The sequence below is a fragment of the Mixophyes fleayi genome, chromosome 4 (genome assembly GCF_038048845.1).
Source record: "Mixophyes fleayi isolate aMixFle1 chromosome 4, aMixFle1.hap1, whole genome shotgun sequence".
In the NCBI taxonomy this organism is placed as follows: domain Eukaryota; kingdom Metazoa; phylum Chordata; class Amphibia; order Anura; family Limnodynastidae; genus Mixophyes; species Mixophyes fleayi.
Window position 1 is genome coordinate 263,647,803 of NC_134405.1, and position 16,551 is coordinate 263,664,353.

The 16,551-nt window shown below is 40.3% G+C and overlaps 1 protein-coding gene across 1 annotated transcript; it reads right to left on the reverse strand.

Moving 5' to 3' along the window:
- Nucleotides 1-8,510: 8,510 nt before the first annotated feature.
- On the reverse strand, nt 8,511-11,966 carry LEAP2 (liver enriched antimicrobial peptide 2). Its single transcript, XM_075209713.1, has 3 exons — nt 11,860-11,966; nt 10,136-10,278; nt 8,511-8,726 (listed from the first exon to the last, which is right to left on the reverse strand). Exons 1-3 carry the CDS (start codon nt 11,920-11,922, stop codon nt 8,690-8,692), a joined length of 243 nt encoding a protein of 80 aa, XP_075065814.1. The 5' UTR covers nt 11,923-11,966; the 3' UTR covers nt 8,511-8,689.
- Nucleotides 11,967-16,551: the final 4,585 nt, after the last annotated feature.

Below are 16,551 nucleotides of genomic sequence, written 5' to 3' on the forward strand. Positions count from 1 at the left end.
TTATTCCCAAGTTTGTAAAAAATAAAAAATTAAAAAAAAAAAAAATATATAATAATTATAACCAAATTTGCAAAACCAATCCAGCATTATAAGTCCATTGGTACTGCAATATTACCAAGTTCACACATTCAGCAGTAAAAGTCCAGTGGTACTGCAATATTACAAAGTTTACACATTCTGCAGTATCAGTCCAGTGGTGCTGTGTCCTGTGCTCTGTCCTGCTGAGTTCCGTAGTGCTGCTGGGTCCTGTGCCGTGTCCTGTTCAGTCCAGTGGTGCTGTGTCCTGTGCTCTGTGCTTCTAAGGGCATAGTTATTTCCCCATTATTCCCAAGTTTGTAAAAAATAAAAAAAAAGTAAAAAAAAATAAAAAATTTAAAAAAAAAAAAAAATATATAATAATTATAACCAAATTTGCAAAACCAATCCAGCATTATAAGTCCATTGGTACTGCAATATTACCAAGTTCACACATTCTGCAGTATCTTGTGCTACATATAATGGAGACCAAAAATTTGGAGGATAAAGTAGGGAAAGATCAAGACCCACTTCCTCCTAATGCTGAAGCTGCTGCCACTAGTCATGACATAGACGATGAAATGCCATCAACGTCGTCTTCCAAGCCCGATGCCCAATCTCGTAGTACCGGGCATGTAAAATCCAAAAAGCCCAAGTTAAGAAAAAGTAGCAAAAAGAGAAACTTAAAATCATCTGAGGAGAAACGTAAAGTTGCCAATATGCCATTTACGACACGGAGAGGCAAGGAACGGCTTAGGCCCTGGCCCGTGTTCATGACTAGTGGGTTCAGCTTCACCCACGGATCTTAGCCCTCCTCCTCCTCCCCCCCTACAAAAAATTGAAGAGAGTTATGCTGTCAGCAACAAAACAGCAAAACAACTCTGCCTTCTAAAGAGAAATTATCACAAATCCCCAAGGCGAGTCCAAGCGTGTTGGTGGTTGTCAAGCCTGACCTTCCCATCACTGTACGGGAAGAGGTGGCTTCGGGAGGAGGCTATTGATGATGTAGCTGGCGCTGTGGAGGAACTTGATGATGAGGATGGTGATGTGGTTATTGTAAATGAGGCACCAGGGGGGGAAACAGCTGATGTCCATGGGATGAAAAAGCCCATCGTCATGCCTGGTCAGAAGACCAAAAAATGCACCTCTTCGGTCTGGAGTTATTTTTATCCAAATCCAGACAACCAATGTATGGCAATATGTAGCTTATGTAAAGCTCAAATAAGCAGGGGTAAGGATCTTGCCCACCTAGGAACATCCTCCCTTATACGTCACCTGAATAACCTTCATAGTTCAGTGGTTAGTTCAGGAACTGGGGCTAGGACCCTCATCGGTACAGGGACACCTAAATCCCGTGGTCCAGTTGGATACACACCAGCAACACCCTCCTCGTCAACTTCCTCCACAATCTCCATCAGATTCAGTCCTGCAGCCCAAGTCACCAGCCAGACTGAGTCCTCCTCAATACGGGATTCATCCGAGGAATCCTGCAGCGGTACGCCTACTACTGCCACTGCTGCTGTTGCTGCTGTTAGTCGGTCATCTTCCCAGAGGGGAAGTCGTAAGACCGCTAAGTCTTTCACCAAACAATTGACCGTCCAACAGTCGTTTGCCATGACCACCAAATACGATAGTAGTCACCCTATTGCAAAGCGTATAACTGCGGCTGTAACTGCAATGTTGGTGTTAGACGTGCGCCCGGTGTCCGCCATCAGTGGAGTGGGATTTAGAGGGTTGATGGAGGTATTGTGTCCCCGGTACCAAATCCCCTCGAGATTCCACTTCACTAGGCAGGCGATACCAAAAATGTACAGAGAAGTACGATCAAGTGTCCTCAGTGCTCTTAAAAATGCGGTTGTACCCACTGTCCACTTAACCACGGACATGTGGACAAGTGGTTCTGGGCAAACGAAGGACTATATGACTGTGACAGCCCACTGGGTAGATGCATCCCCTTCCGCAGCAACAGCAACAGCTGCATCAGTAGCAGCATCTACAAAATGGCTGCTCATGCAAAGGCAGGCAACATTGTGCATTACAGGCTTTAATAAGAGGCACAACGCTGCCAACATATTAGAGAAAATGAGGGAAATTATCTCCCAGTGGCTTACCCCACTTAGACTCTCATGGGGATTTGTGGTGTCAGACAATGCCAGTAACATTGTGCGGGCATTAAATATGGGCAATTTCCAGCACGTCCCATGTTTTGCCCACACCATTAATTTGGTGGTGCAGCATTACCTCAAGAGTGACAGGGGTGTGCAGGAGATGCTTGCGGTGGCCCGCAAAATTGCTGGACACTTTCGGCATTCAGCCAGTGCCTACCGCAGACTAGAGGCACATCAGAAAAGCTTGAACCTGCCCTGCCATCACCTCAAACAAGAGGTTGTGACGCGCTGGAACTCCACCCTCTATATGCTGCAGAGGATGGAGGAGCAGCAAAAGGCCATTCAGGCCTACACAGCCACCTACGACATAGGCAAAGGAGTGGGGATGCGCCTGAGTCAAGCGCAGTGGAGACTGATTTCCGTGTTGTGCAAGGTTCTGCAGCCATTTGAACTTGCCACACGAGAAGTCAGTTCCGACACTGCCAGCTTGAGTCAGGTCATTCCCCTGATCAGGCTGTTGCAGAAGCAGCTGGAGAAAGTGAGGGAGGAGCTGGTAAGCCATTGCGATTACAGCAAGCATGTAGCTCTTGTGGATGTAGCCCTTCGTACGCTTTGCCAGGATCCGAGGGTGGTCACTCTTTTAAAGTCAGAGGAATACATTCTGGCCACCGTGCTCGATCCTCGGTTTAAAGCGTATGTTGTGTCTCTGTTTCCGGCGGACACAAATCTACAGCGGTGCAAAGACCTGCTGGTCAGGAGATTGTCCTCTGAAGAGGACCGTGACATGCCAACAGCTCCACCCTCATTTTCTTCCACATCTATGGCTGCGAGGAAAAAGCTCAGTTTTCCCAAAAGAGGCACTGGCGGGGATGCTGATAACATCTGGTCCGGACTGAAGGACCTGCCAACCATTGCAGACATGTCTACTCTCGCTGCATTGGATGCTGTCACAATAGAAAAAATTGTGGATGATTACTTTGCTGACACCATCCAAGTAGACATGTCAGACAGTCCATATTGTTACTGGCAGGAAAAAAAGGCAGTTTGGAAGCCCCTGTACAAACTGGCTCTATTTTACCTGAGTTGTCCCCCCTCCAGTGTGTACTCGGAAAGAGTTTTTAGTGCAGCGGGGAACCTGGTGAGTGAGCGGCGAAGGAGGTTGCTTCCTCACAACGTTGAAAAAATGATGTTTATAAAAATGAATAATCAATTCCTCAATGAAGTACAGCACTGCCCTCCAGATACTACAGAGGGACCTGTGGTTGTGGAGTCCAGCGGGGACGAATTGATAATGTGTGATGAGGAGGAAGTACACACTGTAGGGGGAGAGGAATCAGAGGTTGAGGATGAGGACGACATCTTGCCTCAGTAGAGCCTGTTTAGTCTGTACAGGGAGAGATGAATAGCTTTTTTGGTGTGGGGGCCCAAACAAACCAATCATTTCAGTCAAAGTTGTTTGGTAGGCCCTGTCGCTGAAATGATTGGTTTGTTAAAGTGTGCATGTCCTATTTCAACAGCAGACCTCTCAACTGCAGCTCATCCCTCCTCTGCGGGGATAATGTCTCCTGTGCTCTGACACGTCACTCTGTGTACTCTCAGCCTCAGGATCTGACACTACAGCTACCATGCCTCTTGTAGCAGCCCTCACTCCAGGGCCTCTTCCATGTGCAGTGTCCCCCTCTCTCTTGGGTTCACTATAGTGGCATGGAGTTCTCCCCCTCATCCAGGGCACACATTCCTTGCCCTGGCTCAGTCACCACGCTCAGACTTCCAGGCAATGCTGGGGGAGCCTGGGAGCTTCCACCCCAGGTCCCCAGCTACAACTCTCCTCTCCTGTGTCTTCTCTCTCTTTCTGACACTTTAAAGATCGTGCCTTTAAATGAAAAAGTCAGTCTTGATTGCACGACTATGTGCAAGTGCAACAGGGACATTTTTTTGGGTTTACAAAGTCAAACAGTAACACTACGACCCTGTCTGTCTGGGGTCTGTCAATGACGAATTGTCTGGAGCATGTTTTGAGGAGGTATTGTGGCCCCGGTATCAAATTGGGTACCGGGGCCACCCCACTATGCAGTCCAGATACTTGTTTGGTGGAATTCCGACACGTGGAGGGTTTTTTAATTATATTGTGGCCTCGGTACCAAATTGTGTACCGGGGCCACCACACTACGCAGTCAAGATACTTGTTTGGTGCAATTCAGACCAGTTGAGGGTTTTATTATTATATTGTGTGGACCACTCTATCTATACCACACTACAACTCTATACCACTCTATTTCCTACTTTAATTCTATTTAATTCTATTTCCTACTTTAATTCTATTACTAATTAATTACCATAAAGAGGAACCAAAAAAACCAATTTTACCAAAAGTATAATATGACTTAGACTTACAAACACTACACTTGAAAGATCGTGCCTTTAAATGAAAAAGTCAGTCTTGATTGCACGACTATGTGCAAGTGCAACAGGGACATTTTTTTGGGTTTACAAAGTCAAACAATAACACTACGACCCTGTCTGTCTGGGGTCTGTCAATGACGAATTGTCTGGAGCATGTTTTGAGGAGGTATTGTGGCCCCGGTATCAAATTGGGTACCGGGGCCACCCCACTATGCAGTCCAGATACTTGTTTGGTGGAATTCCGACACGTGGAGGGTTTTTTAATTATATTGTGGCCTCGGTACCAAATTGTGTACCGGGGCCACCACACTACGCAGTCAAGATACTTGTTTGGTGGAATTCAGACCAGTTGAGGGTTTTATTATTATATTGTGTGGACCACTCTATCTATACCACACTACAACTCTATACCACTCTATTTCCTACTTTAATTCTATTTAATTCTATTTCCTACTTTAATTCTATTACTAATTAATTAACATAAAGAGGAACAAAAAAAACCAATTTTACCAAAAGTATAATATGACTTAGACTTACAAACACTACACTTGAAAGATCGTGCCTTTAAATGAAAAAGTAAGTCTTCATTGCACGACTATGTGCAACAGGGACAGTTTTTTTCTTTACAAAGTCAACTAATAACACTTGGACCCTGTCTGTCTTTAACATACTTAATGGGATCTCAATGACGAATTGTCTGTAGCATGTTTGGAGGAGGTATTGTGTCCCCGGTATCAAGTTGGGTACCGGGGCCACCCCACTACGCAGTCCAGATACTTGTTTGTGGAATTCTGACACGTGGAGGGTGTATTTATTTAATTGTGGCCCCGGTACCAAATTGTGTACCGGGGCCACCACACTACGCAGTCAAGATAGATAGATGCGTATCATAGATAAAGTACATTCAGTGGTGTGGGGCAAATTGAAAAATATTCAAAATGCACTGACATTATCAAAAACAAGAGGTTGTCACACGCTAAAACTCCAACATGTATATGATGGAGAGGATGGAGGAGCAGCCGTATGTGTAGTGTAATGCAGACCTGTTGAAGGTTTTTTTATATATTTTATTGTGGTGCCCAGTGCCCACTCCTCTACGCAGTCCAGGTACATTTATTGGTGCGAATCAAACAAGTTGATGGTTTTCTTATTATATATATTGTGGTGACCCACTCCTCTACGCAGTCCAGGTACATTTATTGGTGCGAATCAAACAAGTTGATGGTTTTCTTATTATATATATTGTGGTGACCCACTCCTCTACGCAGTCCAGGTACATTTATTGGTGCGATTCATAAAAGTTCAGGGTTTTTAAGATATTGTGGTGACCCACTCCTCTACGCAGTCCAGGTACATTTATTGGTGCGATTCATAAAAGTTCAGGGTTTTTAAGATATTGTGGTGACCCACTCCTCTACGCAGTCCAGGTACATTTATTGGTGCGATTCATAAAAGTTCAGGGTTTTTAAGATATTGTGGTGACCCACTCCTCTACGCAGTCCAGGTACATTTATTGGTGCGAATCAAACAAGTTGATGGTTTTCTTATTATATATATTGTGGTGACCCACTCCTCTACGCAGTCCAGGTACATTTATTGGTGCGATTCATAAAAGTTCAGGGTTTTTAATATATTGTGGTGACCCACTCCTCTACGCAGTCCAGGTACATTTATTGGTGCGATTCATAAAAGTTCAGGGTTTTTAATATATTGTGGTGACCCACTCCTCTACGCAGTCCAGGTACATTTATTGGTGCGAATCAAACAAGTTGATGGTTTTCTTATTATATATATTGTGGTGACCCACTCCTCTACGCAGTCCAGGTACATTTATTGGTGCGATTCATAAAAGTTCAGGGTTTTTAATATATTGTGGTGACCCACTCCTCTACGCAGTCCAGGTACATTTATTGGTGCGATTCATAAAAGTTCAGGGTTTTTAATATATTGTGGTGACCCACTCCTCTACGCAGTCCAGGTACATTTATTGGTGCGATTCATAAAAGTTCAGGGTTTTTAATATATTGTGGTGACCCACTCCTCTACGCAGTCCAGGTACATTTATTGGTGCGATTCATAAAAGTTCAGGGTTTTTAATATATTGTGGTGACCCACTCCTCTACGCAGTCCAGGTACATTTATTGGTGCGATTCATAAAAGTTCAGGGTTTTTAATATATTGTGGTGACCCACTCCTCTACGCAGTCCAGGTACATTTATTGGTGCGAATCAAACCAGTTGATGGTTTTCTTATTATATATATTGTGGTGACCCACTCCTCTACGCAGTCCAGGTACATTTATTGGTGCGATTCATAAAAGTTCAGGGTTTTTAATATATTGTGGTGACCCACTCCTCTACGCAGTCCAGGTACAATTATTGGTGCGAATCATAAAAGTTCAGGGTTTTTAATATATATTGTGGTGACCCACTCCTCTACGCAGTCCAGAAAGATACCTTGTTGCAACGTTTTGGACTAATAACTATATTGTGAGGTGTTCAGATTCAGAATACACTGTAAATTAGTGGAAATGCTTGTTATTGAATGTTATTGAGGTTAATAATAGCCTAGGAGTGAAAATAAGCCCAAAAACTTGATTTTTAAACTTTTTATGTTTTTTTCAAAAAAAATCCGAATCCAATACCTTAAATCCGAACCGAGACCTTTCGTCAAGTGTTTTGCGAGACAAATCCGAACCTCAAAAATAACGAAAATCCGGATCCAAAACACAAAACACGAGACCTCAAAAGTCGCCGGTGCACATCCCTATTCTTATGTCCCAAGCATGCTTAAGTTGCTCTGCTATATAAGCTTCTACCACCTCTGATGGGAGTCTGCTTCACTTATCCACTACCCGTTCTCTGAAGTAATTTTTCCTCTGCACCTACTTCCCTCCAGTTTCAGTGCATGTTGTTTTAATACTTCTCTTCCTTTGAAGAATGTTTTCCTCCTGTACCTTGTTAAAACCCTTGATATATTTGAAAGTTTCTATCATGTCCCCCCTTTCCCTTTTCTGCTCTAAACATATTATGTTATTTTAGTCTTTCCAGGTAAGCTATGTGCTGTAGGCCATGCACCATTTTAATTGCCCTTCCTGGTACAGTCTAATGTATTTATATCCTGGAGATATGGCCTCCAGAATTGAAAACAGTATTCTAGATGAGGCTGTACCAATGACCCATACAGTGGCATTTTTACTTATTTCTTTCTGCCACTGATTCCTTTCCCTAGGCAAACAAGCATCTGACGTTCATGTTTTGTTTTTTTTACAAAAGGTATGACATTACTCAGCTGGCAGGTCCTTGCATTGCCCCCTTATTACTAGCAATGTAATTTTTGCCATTTGAAGTGACGTCAATCTGAGTGCCGGCATGTTCTCCTGTCGGCGTTGATAGCGGAATTGTACAGTCACTTTTTCACCAAGTCTGTATTTCCTACGTATCTGAATTGCAGCAATCGGCATTCTCCTGTTGCAGTAACTGTTGTCGGAGATATCTTCATCACACTAAAGACTACCACCGCTCCTGATATGTGTCTTATTTAATACACTTGGGTATTTTTATACAGATTATATATGCAAGGAAATTGCTACCCTCTCCTTTCACATATTTTTTCCAACTGTTTACCCAAATGTACTTATCCTGTACATTTAATGCTTACTTATGCAGTGTATTTTTTCATGTACTATTTTGTTACTTGACACGTGTAGTGCAGGTCCACCTTGTGAATGAGCTTGCTCAGGGGTATTCATATGAATAAGGAAGACAGAATTTGTTTTGATGGCATATAGCTGTTTGGAGACTTTACACTAAGGGCAAAAATAGCTTATCCCAACACCTGCAGATGTCCTTTTCTCAGTATCTACATTTTTCCAAACCAGGTGTAATACATCCATAATAAGCCATCTGTATTAAGTCTGTGATGAGCAATAGCAAACACACCACTGGTTGACATCACGAAAGTGAGTGCCTCACGAAAAAACGCTGCTTATAAAATACTGTATTAGATATCAATAAATATACACAAAACAACATGAGTGCAAGGGTTACAAAGATGAGCTCTAAAACCAATAAATAGTTTGTATGTAAATAGAAAGATCTGGTTTTATATGCGTTCATTGATGTGTTCTATATTTCTTGCTGTTAATGCTACGGAATCCTCTATTAATCAGCGTATGTCTTTAAGGAGCAGCGATTGTTTCTGAAAGAGAAAAATATACATTTTATATTCCATTTCATGTGATAGCTCAATTCTCTGTAACAGTTATTGGGTTTGAGCATTTCTTGCTTATGCTCATGTTATGTAATATGGTAACATACCTGTAAACCTGACTCCTTTTCAGTGTTATATTATTGTTCCACTATTCCTGCTTAATTTCCTATTGTAATAGTCTGTGCTAACCAGACATTTATGTAAAAGGAAATGCCAAGGTTATTGGAAATGGAAAGTGGGAATAGACGGAAAAACTATTATCACACTGCAAAAAAAAGGTAAGCTTGGCAGATACTTTATAAATAACTGATGATCAATCATGAAATAAGATCAATGTTGTGCATGAAGATATATAGCGCCACTAATTCTGCAGCGCTGTACAGAGAAGACATTCACATCAGTCCCTGCCCCATTGGAGCTTAGTCTACATTCCCTAACACACACTAGTGTCAATTTTGATCGCAGGCAATTAACCTACCAGTATGTTTTTTGGAGTGTGGGAGGAAAGCGGAGCATCCGGAGGAAACCCACACACAGGGTGAACATACAAACTCCACACAGATAAGGCCATGGTCCGGAATCAAACTCATGACCCCAGTGCTGTGAGGCAGAAATGCTAACCACTAGGCCACTGATACCTATTAGATTCATGTTTTAAGGCATCTGGAGGGAAGGGGCTCCTCAACCATTTATGCACATCCACTTTATACTTGTGTACATTGGGTTTGTCAGCGGAAACTTTCTAATCGGGCATTTAAAGTGCAATTTTTGCTTATGCACAGCAGAGGCAGCCATTTTGTATGTTAGAATAGCTTAACCAGAGCTTCATGAATATTTTGTCATGTAGTGTGTCCAGGATCTCACAAATTTCTATTAATCTGTTGCAATCTCATGAATATTTGTTAAAACCAAAACATGGCTGCCTCTACTGTAGATTGGTGATGTGCACTTTTAGCAATAAATGTTACCATTAAGAATATGTCCAGGTGGATGTTTTTCCCTCTGGTGGGCTTTCTAGAATTCTATTCCAGAGAATGGTGAAGTATTTTAGGACCGACTTAGGAGTCTTTCTCACGTGTCAATTCCCTTCAAACATGCTCCAAAAAACACTGGTGTGGGTATAGCCTAAAGAGGATATTTTGTTCATGATATATTTTTGAGTGAAACAAGAAATATCACAACAGCAACCAAAATAAATAGTTAATACAACATAAAACAAAATGAATATAGCACCCCTAAAGAAGATTTTTATTAAAAAAAACAAAAAAAAAACATCATGACTTGTTCCACCAATACATTGTTAAATATATACATTTCCCCAAACCTTAATCTATTTTTAAAATACATATATTTAAAAAATAAATGTAATTACTTTATAGATCAAGTTGATTAATTACCTGCACAGTCTTGTAAGGCATTCAGTATCATCTCTACATGAGGCACCAACAGGGCGCAAGGACAGTCCTCTCCAAAATGGCGTCATCCTTCTTAGCCTCACTGCTGTTTTAAAACTAACATTATTTAGGGGAGCTGCTTTTAGCTGAGGAGAGAGAGAGAGAGAGAGAGCATTCCTCACAACCAGTTCTCTTATTTGCTTGCTTTTATAATGCTATAAACATAAAAATCATAGTTACTCAATCAAATTGAAGAGTTGCGCAACAATTTTAAAAACATTAACTTCTGATGTGGATTGTTGCTTTTTGGTCAAGACTGGAGAGGATGGTAAAGTTTCTATGCCAGGATAGGTTATTTGCTAGACTTGTTGCACATTTACAAAACAAGTAAACGTATCCGCTATAGCTTTGCATATGCATAGTGGCTATCTGTACTTAATTTTGATCCCAAAACTTTAATTCTACAGTTGGTGCCAACAAGAATATAAGGATATTATTATTAGAATATTGTAAACTGAGAAAACTTTAGTCCCTGTTCAATTTCTTACGGGAGAACAATATCATAGTTCACAGCAATATTACTGTAATACATTGTTACTGTGAAAGGGTGCTCCCTTATTAATATTACTTATTAATAATAATGGGATTATATTATAAAAGTTGAGTAAAGCAATATTATTGTCAAATCTGACACATACAATAACTAAAAATGACAAACAACATTTATTGATTTATGTACTGGAATTATTGACATTTTTGTTTAAAAATATAGTTTTATACACTGATTTAATTATTGTTTTTAATTCAAAGCTAGTTTATTTCACTTATATAGAATATACATAAAATGTTTTTAGAGGTATGTGAAAATTTGAAGGGATTATTTTGTTTTAATCGTTACTTGCTGATAATTGTGCAGAAGGTGTAAGCTGAATCTCATTCACCCAGTGGATCCTAATCACCTTGAATAAAACTGGAATAAATATTTCATATCTTCCCCACAAAAACAGTTGCTATTTGTTCGTCATTAGCAGAGATGCAGCAGTGTATAGATATGAGGATATCGGATAAAATGGTTTCTTCCTGTTCCAAGTCATAAGTCATACATACTTTTATGATTTCCCATTCTTTGCATGGAACACATGCCATATGATGATATGGTGTCTTGGAGATGTTCATCCAGAATATTTTTATTTATTGAATTTACTTTGACAAGGAAGGACAAGGCCAGTTACATAGTTGTCCGTTCCACATTTCACCCAAGATATAACGAACTTGTTTCTCTGATTCATTTTCCAACAAAATGAATCTCGCCTTGATTAACCAACACCATTTTGCCATGGAGCCAGGATACAGTTTCCAGCATTTCCATGACACGTGAATGTTATTTAATAGGTAAGTGTAACATGATCTACCTATAAATTAAACGGCTTATTTAAGAACATGCTGTACACAGCATAAATGTTCCACGTCCTTGCCAACCAAACAAGCATTAGCTTTGATCAGTCTTATTTCTCCAGTGACTACTATTCGTTACAACACATTTCTGCATTTTCCTACAGGTCATTATATTTTTTGATTTCTTGAACAGCATCCTGAATCCCAGTCAATCACATAAGGCAACTACAACCTTCAGATGCCCCATAAAATCCAACTGCATTTATCTGCAGAAGGATTGTGAGGAAGACATCTATACATTCCTGGCAATTGCATTGTTTATCTAGGCTCACCTGGTGTACCAGTACGATACAGAGCACAAAGATAGCTGTCCACTTCCCAAGCTGTAGACTCATGGTGTCAGCTGATCCCGAAAAGCCAGGTGCAGTATTAAGGAAGCATCTTGCTTCCTGCTTTTCACTTTATACACCGGGCTGGACTGATTGCATCATTTGTATCCTAAAAAAGGGCAAAGTGCAAGTTACAATTTAATAAGTTAATACCTACCAACTGAATACCTCCAGCATTTCTCAATGTCCCACTGACATGGTAGGCTAACCCTTGTCCCACTGACGTCTGCGTGCTGTAGGCATTCAAGTTTTTGGTGGACTTTGAGAGGCAAATTTTATGTTAAGCACTTTGCTTTTACTAGTCCTAACAATAAATGAGAGTGCAGTATGTGGAAAACCATTGAAAAGTATGTATAATCTATTTTTGTACTGTTTACAGAAGGTAAGATGCACAGTCATCCCCCACTCCCAAAACTATTTGTATGTTATCTAAATTTCCACCGTTACATCTGTACATTATTAAAACTGTGTATATGTAAATTGGATAAAGATAAATGATGGTGAAGGGTACTTGTTCCAGAACTTTCTGAATTTGATGTGTGTTAATACATCAACATCACAGATTGTTGCATTAATAAAATACATGACTTTAACATATTGGATAATTTACTCCTGACTATAACATATATGAAAATTAGAAGTCTGGGAGGTGTTCTGCAACCATATAAAAACACAAGGATGAAGGGGACGTGCCTTTATACAGGTGATAGAACTCTAAGGTGAATCCTACATCTGTAGTAAATTACAGTAAGGATAGCTTTATTCTTTATTCTAAACGGATTGTCCTAATGAACATTGAAGAGATAACATCACCTTTCAGGTGTTCATATATGTGTCTGTACACATATTTATTTTTTTCTTGTGGCACAGTTAGTATTGTTGCCTCACAGCTCTGCGGTCATGAGTTCAGTTCCCAACCAGGGCCTTATATGTGTTGACTTTGTATATTTTCCCAGTGTTTGTGTGGGTTTCCTCTGCACTCCAAAGACATACATACACTGTAGGTTATTTGGCTGCAGACTAAAATGGACCTAGTGTGCTAAACACACAGGGGCGTATTCAATGATGATGATTTATGATGAGATTGCGGTTACGTGATGGCTGCGCATTAGATGAGGTAATACGGTACAGCAGTAATGCGGATTTCCCTTTACAACCCTACGGCATTGTTGCGGTACCGCATATTACCTTCTGCGGCCGTTCCGGAGCGAAACCGCGATCTCCAGACGTAGTTGAATATGCCCATGGGACCTGATTCATCAAGAAACGTAGATGCTGATATGTGCTGTATTTTGTTGAAAGTCACTATACGCATGCTCAGAACTGGACTACACGCCAGTTAAAGTAACATCCGACTTATCTTCAAGTGCAAACACGCACTTACTACAGCCTATGATTTCATGGGCGGAACAGCGAGGGGAATGAGCATATGCATGAAGTAAGTGTCCAGTAAGGGTGTACCAAGCTTGAGCACATGCAACAACGTCCAATTCAAGCTCTGAATAAATGATTTTTCTGTCGTATCACTTGCACCATCTACAGGTTGGGTGTATTACTAGTGATGACGGTTGAGTATGCATGCTAGAACATGTGTTTGCAATCAGGAGCAACTGTAAAAATACATTTTTTTTTCTTTAAATGTTTCACCATTAATGGCTATATTAACAGGTGACATTAATATAATATTTTTTCTTAATCTTGTGTGTGTGTGTATATATATGTGTGTATATAAATTGGAATGAGGTACATTGATGAAACCACACTATATAGTACACTTCTATCTGTGCAAACAGCATTTTCAAAAACATAGGTTGTTCCTTAGAAATAATATTTTGATTTAACTTGCAATTCTTGCTCTCATATAAATAAATGATGAGATGAGAGTGAGGAAACACCTAGCAGTATATTTACTAAACTGCAGATTTGAAAAAGTGAAGATGTTGCCTACAGCAACCAATCAGATTCTAGCTGTCATTTTGTAGAATGTACTAAATAAATGATAACTAAAATCTGATTGGTTGCTATAGGCAACATCTTCATTTTTTTCAAACCCGCAGTTCAGTAAATATACCCCCTAGACTGTCTTTACATTTAAATATGTTATTACATTGGTAGAAATGCACTAACCCGTATAAAGTGTCACTGGAACGTGTAAGAGGCGCCTCATTGATATATAGGGCCGACCTGGCTTCTGTCACCTTTAAGAATATGAGACAAAAGGCTGTGCAAACTCTGGCCATTTCGCTACCCGTTAAATCTCATTTACATATCATCTCACCCGATCCTCCAAATAATGCACCATTTTTCACCTCTACATACACCCACCTTTTAATGCAAACAGTGCAAAAATGTGTGTGCATTCATGCAAAAATAGGTGCAGATATCACTTGTGGTGCTGAGGCTACACTTTTATAATTGACATTTACTGACACATTCACAGGCATAGACAGATGTAACATTACTATTTTAGGCTGTTAGAGTGACCTCCTGCTTTCCACAGAGAGGAGGAAGTCTCACATTGTGGTGTGCTCTCCCCACCAATTCTATTATGTTACAGCATAGTTGCCTACTCTCCCAGAATGTCCGGGAGACTCACAAATTTTTGGGAGTTCTCCCGAGAGAACAGGGTAACCTCCCACTTCCTGCCCTCTTCATTGATGAAGTGGGTGGGGTCAGGTCTAATTGTGGCATCCTGGCCCTGCCCCTGCTGTAATTGGCAAACTTTGATATTCTTTGACAGGTGTCGTGGCCAGGATGACACTATCTGTGTGGCCATGTCCCCAGAATGCAGCTGCTTTGGAAATCTCCCGGACAAGAAATATCCAAAGGTAGCAAGTATGTATTACAGTGGTAGTTCAGAGCATTTAGAGGTGGATGGTGCAATGGGCATACCAAGAGACAGGTGTTAAAATACAATGTAAGTCTAAAATACTAGTGCTCCACCTTTACGCCCCTGTATTCATGAGGATAGACATAAACTCCCATATATGCACACATACACATCTGCAAGTAGACAAAAATTGGAAATAACTGGGTAAAAATTCACACTAATCATATTTGAAGCAAGGGCTTACACACAGGTGTGGCTCATGCATTAAGTAAATAAATAATAGCCAAGTGGACAGAAGTGCATGCTCTAGTATTGTAATGTGTGTTTAATTCAATGTTCAAGGCAAAACAAATTTCATGATGAACATCTGAAGATCGGTTGACTGCAACCTGAGGTGCAAACAGCCGATTTAATTTAAAAAAAAAGGTCAGATGAGAAAGCCATGGAGCAGAGTATTGTGGTCGTGATGAAGAGCATAAAGCAATTATTACACTTGGCAATGCATGTTTGCAAGTTCAAAGGTGCAAAGAGCACAGGCAATTGACTACCTAGCAGTTAAGGAAGGAGATATGCCCAGATGAATCATCCTTCAACATGTTCTCAACAAAGGATGAATGCATGTAAGGTGCTGTCCTAAATAACACTACAGCACTGAGTTATTCATTTTATGTGTGGGCTTTTTATTAAATGTGGGAGCTATTAATGTAATGTGGGGTTGATGGGGGCTATTATATTGCACGAGCTGTTAATACAATGTTGGACATCTGTACTAAATATGGGGAACATAGGCCTATTTATTACATTTGAATGCTATTCGTTTGAAACGGAGTCCCTTTCAGGGCATTTTAACAACAAATGAAAGTGTTGTAGACTCCGCTTTAATTGCTGGTTTTGGGCCTGATGCTTTAGTAGGACGCATGCTGAGTGTTATTTATACTAAAAAAAAGGCGCCCATAAACAAATGCATCCAGCTCTGCATCTGTAGCACATACACGAGGTTTATGTCATGTCATAGGCACAAGAGATGTTGTTTACATGTGTGTGGATAGCAAAAAAAAAAAAATTCGCTATTAGCCTTCATATAATACAGATGATATAATATTCATTCTCATGTATGAATGAAAGGAGCAAAAAATAATTTTTTAAAATGCATCCACAAAATTCCATGATATATATGCACAATCAATGAATACAGCATCCATCAGCTTCACAGGTGAACTGTACTTGACTTGCGTTAGACTGCTCCTTCTCTACCTCATTTCACTTCTCTAGTCGTAAGGAGGTGCAAGTGTCACGTGTGTAACTCTGCACCCGCGTTTGTGTGTGCCTGCTCTCTCTTTGCAGTGCAAATTTTCATCATTTACGCTATGCAAACTGAGGTAAGTTTAACTCTACATCAGGCCCTTAGACAGCAGTCGGCTAATAGAAGTGTGAGAGGAGGGTCAAAGGGGGAGGGGGTTAGATGTTCAGCGCTGGAGAGGACAGAAAATACTTGTGATCAATTCCCATAAAATTCTAACTATGGAAGTGGCCATTAGCTTATATTATATTTATTATTGTTGTAGTACATTTTGCAATGTTTTGTATAAACAGGAATAACTTGTTCTACAATTGTTTTGGTTAACATAACTATATATAAACAAGAATGTATGCAATTTCCCTCTACATTTCTAGCTAATATTACTTTTTGTTTTCAAAACTAAGATGGTCTAGACATTCATTGACTTAATAACTCTTTACTTATATTAAGACACAATACTATTATTACAGCCACTGCTTGGCTATATGCTTATTGAGATTTGTAG